At 42.7% G+C, this 9,317-nt stretch overlaps 1 protein-coding gene across 1 annotated transcript; it reads right to left on the reverse strand.

Moving 5' to 3' along the window:
- Window positions 1–6,548: 6,548 nt before the first annotated feature.
- CCR75_009478 (uncharacterized protein) lies at window positions 6,549–7,084 on the reverse strand (the record flags this gene model as incomplete). Its single annotated transcript, XM_067967517.1, has 2 exons — window positions 6,549–6,887; window positions 6,974–7,084. 2 exons carry the CDS (start codon window positions 7,082–7,084, stop codon window positions 6,714–6,716), a joined length of 285 nt encoding a protein of 94 aa, XP_067816309.1. The 3' UTR covers window positions 6,549–6,713.
- Between the last annotated feature and the right edge of the window lie 2,233 nt (window positions 7,085–9,317).

A 9,317-nucleotide genomic window follows, 5' to 3' on the forward strand; every position in this document is an offset into this window, starting at 1 on the left:
TCCTAATCTCTCAGTGCTTTCAGTATTCAGTGATTCATTATCACAACGCAGTGTCGTCACTTAATGGAATACGTGCGTTTTCTCAAACAGTTACCACTCAGCGCGGAGAAACGTCTTCGGGAGGTTGCGGTCGCAACTCATGGACTGGGCGACGAGCTTGTTCCTGTTTTAGAGCTTCCATCTTGTTCCTCATGAGAGGGTTTAATATAAGTTGGGGACCAAGGTTTGGTGTCCTGCGTGACGCAGTAAGCGCATTCGCGACACTAGGTTCAGGAAAGGATTTCGGTGCCGCTATCGTAGTCCACAATTATGCCCTCATCGAGGAAACTTCAAAGAAAATATAGTGGTGACTCTTTAAAGGATATTTGCAATGGGGTGACCTGTTACATAAATATTATTTCCCTTGATAAAGGACAATAAAATAATATTCTAATAATAATTTTACGTTATACTTCAAATATTACCGTACATGTTAATATTGTAGCAAACAATGCGATAGTTCTGTTCATTAGCTAAGTTAAACGTAAATTATCCCCGTCAATTGCAGCTAGACGCGCGAATGGGCGGTGCGCAAAGAGTTGCAATCGATACTTGATTAATATATTAAGTCAGCTAAGAATATTGCAATACGCAGCAAAATATACGTTAATGCAGCTTGTTTCTCCCTTTTTTTCTCCAGCCTTCTTAATATCGACCTTAAGTTGCTAAGATATCTTAGCAACTTAAAGTCTTCCTCTGCCCGTCGTGTACGTGAAGTTGTCGTATGCATGTCACCTTCACTGTTATCAATGCTGGTCGACTAGTACTGAAGCAGTACTAGCAAAAAGTACCCGTACACCTGGTTGCACTTCGTGGTACGCTTAAAGACCACGTACGTGCCATTCAACATAGACATGTTGAATGAAGAAAGAGGGGGCTCACACGCCCCTAAGAAAGGCTTCCACGTAACGCATGAGATGTTCACTCACTTGAATGACCTCGAATAGAAAGCGGTCGAACGAATGAGTTTGGCTGCAGGTGGGATAGCCGTTAGGGCCATGTTGCTCGCTCTGCACAGACGATCAACATGCGGCTACAGCCGAGTTTGTACAACTTGAATTCAATGCGGCCCAAGAAAAAGTAACGTTGCTTCACCAGCAACACTTTCAACAAGAAAACAGGAAGCTTAACAGTTAAAACTTTGAGACAGCAACATTTACATGCTGCTGACGGGCCGATAAGTGCGCGTCGACCTGAAATTTTGAAGAATGATATCTCCAAGTTCAAATCAGTCGAGGGCGACTTCTTGTGAAGATGGTTCGTCATACCGCATCGATGGCAATGCGACGAAAAAAAAGTAAAGTTCGGCATGTATTACTTGACCGGACGTGCCATATCTTGAGCTTCAAGGCTCAAGGCTCACGACTCATATGTCTTTGGGTCTTTAAAATTCAACTCAGGCATACGTTTGAGCAGCCGTGTCCCGAATTCAGGGCCCGAGCAGAGATCCTAGATTTAAAACAGGGCAAGCGTAAAATTACGCTTACGTGCAACATACAAGATATTTGTGAGCTTTTCGATTGTTGGGCGTCAACCGATGCACTCGACACCAATCGCTAGAAGATCGTAGGCTTAAGATTGTTGTGCGATAAATCTGTCACGAGGATGACAGTGCACGTAGCAAACATGAGCATTTGTAACAGTAAAAACGTGTACTTGGTCCCCGATACACATAAAGGGGTAAACAATACATGACGACTTTAAAGTTCTGGATTTGAATGACAGATTAGATGCCATTCTTGAGATACCATGGCGAAATAAGTACGAGGTATAGATACATTTCAGCATCGATCCGTTACGATGCCTTTCTCGTCTTCAGCAGATGGCCATCTGATGAACGTTGTAATGGGGCACACATCGGTTGGAGAACCGTTTTGTGGTACAATTACTTTATGGGTAAAATACCCTTTATTCTATTCTAAAATAGTTAATTTCTTAAATCCCATTTATTATGGGTAACAAACAAATACGGTCGCCGCCAGATATAAATCTGGCGGCCGGAATATATTTTAAAATTAGCTAGGTAGGGCTTTAGATTAAATATTATAATAAAGTGCAGTTTCCTTTTAAATCTTAAAGCATTAAGTGCCTTCCTAAGGCTTGCGCATTGATCTGTAAGAGTTAGAAGACTTTCTAAGGTATATCCTCTTGGGCACTAGTTGCCACTTGTTTGAACAAACCCCTGAACTCCTTGAACTAGAAATCATTAAGCTTTAATAGCTTGTACGACTCCCTGAGTTGTTAAACGCATCAATTTAATAAAACTAAGAGACTCTATGAGTCTAAAAATCTTCCTCTTACTTTAGGAGAGAGGTAGCTCCTCTACATACGTCTTGGAGCGTTCGCACGCGTGTGGATGTTCAACAAGTAAATGAGATAGCCGCACTTGTGGTTCGGGCGTTAGTACGACTATATTAGACCTTAGCATGACGACTTTTCAGAACGTGGAGTTTGGTTCCGATGGCTTTGCACAAGCATAGGCAGTGTCGAAGGTCCGCGGTTATGATGTGGGGTTCGATACCGACGGCTGTGCTTAAGCCCACCATTATGATGTGAAACTAGTCACTGTCGGATGTGTATAAGCGCAACCAGCGTCAAAGGTCGACCACTCAAAAAAGTCGCGTGGAAGAGAGCAAAATCGAAGGATGTTAAAAAAAAACTGTCTATAGGAGACAGTTATAACGACTGGAGAGTCGATTGTAGAGGATGTTGCTGGGGTTGCGCAACCAAAGCCCAAGGCAGTTAGGAAAATACTTCCCAAAATCCATATGGGAATAAGTCTCGAAATAGTTGATGGAAAAGTTTTCAAGAACCTGAGGGAACAAAGTCCCCAGAAAACTATGAGAATAAGCTAAGAAAAGACTTGAGACATTGAATGTCTTAGTTAACAACGAATCAAGTGTAGTCGCTTATAGACTTGATTAGATAGCGCCTCCGAAGTTAACTTCGGAGATAAGTCAATTGCCACCGCTAGAATCAAAACGGTTCTTGCGTGATCTGCGAATTGGCAAAGTCAAGCAGATTTGCGTACTTGTCGCAGATGACGAGTACGTGGCCGATATTCGGTCGGCGATAGTATTTCTTGAGAACGAATGGGTTCTTAGCAGCTCATGAATGGACGAAAGTCTCTTCGGTGAGAAGACCCGGATTGAACGTCTTACGTCTCATCATGGGAGTCATTAAAAACAAATCCTTTGTATAAGAATTTGATTGATTGGAAGGATGTATTTCCTGATTCGGTGCCATGCGAGTCTCCTAAGGATAAAGGAACTCGACACAAGATCGATCGATAGCAACGTCAGAAATACTGTTTGATGAAGCAGTGGCCACTGTTTGATGAAGCAGTGGCCACTGCTTCGTAAACAAATACTAGGATCCACAGCTTCTTTGCCGAAGCTAAGCAACGGCCCATGTGGGTGAGTCAACTTCCCCACATAGCTCTCCTACTTTTTGTGTGCGTACGGCAACAGGAAGGTGGCGGATTGTGCATGCGCTCAAAAAAATTGTATGCTGCAACGGTACCGACTTAAACGCCGATATCACTAATAAATGTAATCATTGACGGTATGTCAAAGAGTACTATCTTTTCGTCAATGAATTTGATGGATGGATTCTATCAAATCCGTAAACAAAGTATCCCGTTTACAGCAGTAAACATCCCAAGCAATATATTTTTGGGAATGGCATGTAATGCACAGGTGCTTAGTAATGCTCTTGCAACATTCAATAGATGTGTTGTCAATCTGTTGAAATCTGTGCAGAATTTCGCACCGAGTTATACCGATGCTAGCGCCTGGTTATTTGCCTCGCTCACTTGACGCATAATACCAGCTGTATTGCAAAACGACTCTCTTTCCTTAAATCATGCGACATTGATGTGACCCGTTGACCACTGCGGTAGCTCTTTAATACCCCTGGTAATCAAGCTTACCCTTAACCTTAAAGTTTCTTGCTGAATCATAGCGTTTACTACGTCGCAGCATTGGTGCGCAGCTTAATTGTGTAGACTGTGCGAATTGTCACAATAATTTCTTTTGATGTAGATAATCCGACCGATGGATTTCTCGTCTGGACAATATCGTCATACGCATCGACGGATCCGCATAATATGCGACTGATGGATATCTCGTCTGGACACACATGGACGGATCCGCATAATAATGATATAAGAGATCATTAATTAAACGATTTTAACGAAAATCGTGTGTCCACCCCCCCCCACACGCGTCGCTAACAGCTGCCACGGATAAGTAATGTTCCGTTCAGCTACAGATGAGCCGCTTTACCCGCCGTGAACATCTTTATACTTTGGGCGGGTGTAATCTTGGTTGAAAAATCTTAAGTAAGCTTCGCGTTACATGCTCCAGAGCTTGACTTTCCGACCACCAATATTCCACCAGTCGACGGTAGTGCTTCTGTGCTGTACTGAAAAGGTGTTGTCCGAAAACATCGGCTTTGATAAACTCGGGCCACAAAAATCTACATACGCGGTCACAAAAGCCCACTTGGCTATTGAACTCCTAACCCATTCGGAATATCAAATAGTATGGTTCTTTCCCATCAAATGGCTGCAAGACTAATTTTCGTTATCCTCCGTCCAGAACCCTTTAAGTTGACGATCAGGGTGCGTAAAGACAGGTTTGGTATACCTCTCGCTGGAATAAAACTATTGGTCATGCTGTCAATACATACATGGCTTATATTTCTGTACCAAGTCACAACTGTCGGCAACCCCCCCCCCCCGAGATGGCAGGTGCGCAGCATCTTCTGCATGAGTTGGTTGCCAGGCACCAATGTAAATAGCCAGTGAGATATTCGGCGGCCTTTTGGGAGAAGGGGTGCGCTCTAACGTCATATCTTCTCCGACTTTTAACATCGGTATAAAGACACCTGACTCCGCACAGTCCTTTCGTTGTCGTCCCGCTTGTACAGATTGAGAGGATGCAACCTTCCTCATGCGTTCAGACAAGTCCCCGAGTATTGCAAGCATTCCGTGTGCCCTTCCCACCGACCCCGATACCTTCGAGTTTTATTCAACATGGTAGTCGGCGTCTCTTTTGTGACCTCTGACCACCTCAGCCACTTCAGCCGGCTTGATTGCGCTGCCATCGCGGTTACTTGGACTCATTACATTTCTGCAAAAACGCAACTCGCTTCCGCAGAAGTTGGTAGAAAACATGCTCAATTAGCTTTATATTTCTTGATACTAACTAATCTGCATGTGCAAGAGGGCACTTCCGATCGCTCGTCGCCTGTGTCCCACTTCAATTGTCGCTCCTTCTTGAATTGGTCTCCTTACTGAACGCTCTTTTTGTAACCAACCAATCAAGTGCGAGCGCTCTTGACCTTAGTCACGTGTTGAAACCAATACATTTTAACATGATCAGCGACAGATAGCTTGGTTAAGCTACCGCCTTGGGCGCCAAGCAATTATAAACGCTATAATTATCATACGTAAGATTAGAAATCACACTTTTAAATAATCATCAAGTTATTTTACGTTAGGCAGTTTAGACAACGATGAAGGTAATCATAATATATAATGCCTTATATAACAAAATGAAGCCGCCCAGCATTTTGTACTCTCCACCTTCATCAGCCGGTAAGACTTGGATTCGACAATAAAAATCTCGGACGCATTAAAAAATGCTCGAACGTCTAGTTAGTAATTGACCATCCCCTTAAGTACCAAATGTACTTAATGGGGACTGTGTAACATTAGGGCAACTCTAGCCCGTTACAAAGATAATCGCGGGAAAAAATTGGACTTTAACGCCGAGAAAAGAATTTTCATCCGATGACATCAAATGGCAAATTCCTTCTGGTGTATTTAATGGATTACAATTTTTGTATGTTTTTCCTGATCGTAGGCCAAACAGACCTGCGATCAAGATAACAATCAAAAAGGTGCAGTCTTCACCGCCGTCTGGGCCATTTATGTCGTTGCATAAATGGCCCTGACGGCGGTGAAGTTTTATTAAAGTGCCACACTGAGCATCTGAATCGGATTCATTTTTTTTTTTGTCGGCACAGCTATAATTGGTGATAGATATTTGCACAAATTATCATCGCAAGCTTAAACAAAAAGAGGACATTGTCTCCACTGTCAGCATCTATGATAGGGATGGCTCCTGTAAAGAAGATAGAATGCGCCTCCTTTTGCAATTTTCAAGAACGCACCCTTGTGCTCAAGCTTATCATAATTTAAAAAACACTTTAGAGTTGCTGTGTATTGTACATGAAGAAGACGAGCCGTTTTATGTAACTCCAGAGCTTTGACCTTAATCGCCACGCTGTCTTGTTTTAAAGTCGAAGCGATTCACCAATCGGTGCCGCGTTAGACAATTAGCGGTGAAATAAAGTGGTCTTCCAACAAACATAGGTCATTTACAAGGTGGCGGCTCGAACCACTATTAAGAATCCAATGACTTTTGGTGGTCGCACATCGATTGCTAAGGTAGAGTCTTCGTGGTGAACCTCATTTTGATCGATGCCGCTTACATAATTTGCAACGGAAATGAGCACATCTTTAAACCAATCGAAAGAAAATACTTTAATTTGACTTTTCAAGCATGCATTGAAATTAATACCATATAAATTATCAATTTTATTCTCCAACAGCGTAAATGACGGCACATGCCTGTAATTTAACGCAAGTAAATTCTAAAATTGCTCTATTTCTCTTTCGTCTTTTCGGCTAGCAATTGCTTTTTCGTTCTTGTGAAAGACGTCACCTGGTCTATTTGTTGCTTTGAATCGTTAGATATGCCGTCTTTTTGCAACAGTAGCTCTGCAAATTTGGCGCGATTTTTCTTTCTTGCTTCTAGATCCGGCTTTAGCTTGGATTCCTGCAAATAGTACAATAAGAAAGACAAACGATGATACAGACTATGAGTCACTTTAGGAAGCAATACAGGTCTCAGACGAAACTGACCACGTCATGGCGAATCTCCTCGTCGGATTTGGGGCGCCAAAAGGCGTAACACAGCGCAATAGGGATGCCGAACCGCAGACTATAGTCGATCATCATTTTGGACACTTTCATTTCGATTACTACGCGAACTTAAGGCGGACTTTAGGTGCCTGTAAAACCTACTTACGCTTAAATCTTGTTCCCTCAGCGATACCAAATAATACTATTAAGACATAAGACATTGCCTTACCTCAAAAACTATTATGCTCGCGATAACCACTGTCAATATGCTAATTTCAACGCAATATATCATCGGTGAAAAGGTTATGTCCTCAGGTGCCAACGGGCCTCCCTGAAACAGAAATTAAGGTTTGGCAGCCTAGACTTTAAAACGACTAGAGCAACTTTGATCACAGGAGCATTCACATTGCAAGAACGCTAGAAATAGTTTAAAATGGGGGATGGCGCAAAAATCCGTAGCAAATTACTGCGGAACTGAGGCGCTTGTAATTATCTGGTCTGAAAGTTGATTACATACGCCTGTGTAGTCAAACTTTTGTCGTGCTTTCGAGCAGTAAATATTCTAGTCGGCACGCCGATGATTACCTTTTTTCCTTTGTCTTAGAAAAAAGAAGTACACCCCATTCTGAGTTACTTCTACGACCAAACCAACACATCCCTGTTTGCCTCCTTCAGACCCTACATTGCTGAGTTTTGGTGAAGAAACAGATGTGTAAAATGCAATTCGCTTTTTAAGCGGCACTCGTGGAGGCGATGGAGCGGTCCAAGGGGTCAAACAGGTGAAGAACTATTCGACTTTTGGACTGAAATGTTCAGCGATACTTCCTGGCGATACTGGAGCTTCCTTTTACGCCCGAACGCCCAAGTTTGAGACTGATTGAGAAGTTAAATTAAGCACTAAATATTTATTTGAGCGCGGCGTTGGGACGATCCGTAGCCGCTCGCGAATTTGACATACTACTATATTTACAATGAGTGCGAACGAATAATGTCTGGCGAACAGACGGCGAGCAAGTTTGATCTCTCTTCTCTTGCGCCGATTTTCTGATCGCAGTCTTGATGGTCAAGCGACTTTCGTTGTATATCTTTGAATACGCCGTGATCTTAGCGCTTAATGCTGATCTGAATACGCCAAGTTAATGCTACGGCGTTGGACGCAAGCAATTATAAAGGCCTCTTATAAACGCTATGTTTAAAAAAACGTTCTCATAAAAATATAATTATCCATTTATCGAAGTCGCATGCATAATTTGCGACGAAAAGAAAAACATTTTTATGACCAATCGAAAAAAAATTTGGTGTAAGAAGTGAATAAAATTTTACATTCGTATTTTAGGGAACCGTTATTCTCCATGTATCTACATTTTAGAACGCATCCGAAGATGTAAAATGACCGTTTAGTTAGCCAAAGTATATGAAATGTACAGGAATCGTAAATCCCTCAGTTTTTTTTCTAAAATCCCCTCAGTTCAATTTGATTGGCTAATTTTACGCATGCATAGTGCTAACGTACGCCTCCGAATATACAGAATATGTTTGGCTGCCTATTCTATGCTAATAACTGATTCTTCGTCTTCACACAATTATTCAAATGCACTAATGACGCTTGTTAATTACCCGTATGTCGGATCAGGCACTGATTGTAACGGGCTAAAGTTGCCCTAATGTTACACAGTCCCCGTTAAGTACACTTGCTGTACTTAAAAGGATGGTCAATTACTTAAATAAAGTAATTAAACCCAGCACTAGGGTGTGGCCCACATTTGTGACTAACCTTGTGTAGGTGATGCACATAGGTGCATCCACATTAGGAGGGATGACGCCTAGCGCCATCCTTTACGCGAGGTATCTATAAAAATACGCTCGCAATACGTATTAGTGTTATCTATAGAGATGACATTAGTAAAAATAGGTATTTATATTTAATACGATTAAATATAAATCAGTTTGAAAACTACTTTCTACTTAGGAAGTGCGCACGAGGAGCTGGATTACCGCTCCCGTGACGACACTTAACCAGAGCTCTTAGTGTAGGCGGGCACGTCGCTAACGCGCCCACCACAACTACATCACTGCACGCAAGAGAAGCAGGTTTAACCGCTTCCTCGCTGTGCTAGGGTGTGTGCTAAGTAGAGCGTGGCCGCATTACGACGTGCCCGCCTACACTTGGTAGCACTTGAAATCCTTCCCACGACCCGCATCTCTGCGGGTGTACGTGAGGAGGAGCCTCAATATTGAAATTGAGCTCATTTTCCCCACCTCTCCGAACATCATCGGAAGGTGGCAGGGCTTATGGCGCAGGGACTTGGTGAACAAGCCCTGGCCAGGCTCCTGGGTAGTCCTC

This window comes from Bremia lactucae, linkage group LG14, assembly GCF_004359215.1.
Source record: "Bremia lactucae strain SF5 linkage group LG14, whole genome shotgun sequence".
Classification (NCBI taxonomy): Eukaryota; Oomycota; class Peronosporomycetes; order Peronosporales; family Peronosporaceae; genus Bremia; species Bremia lactucae.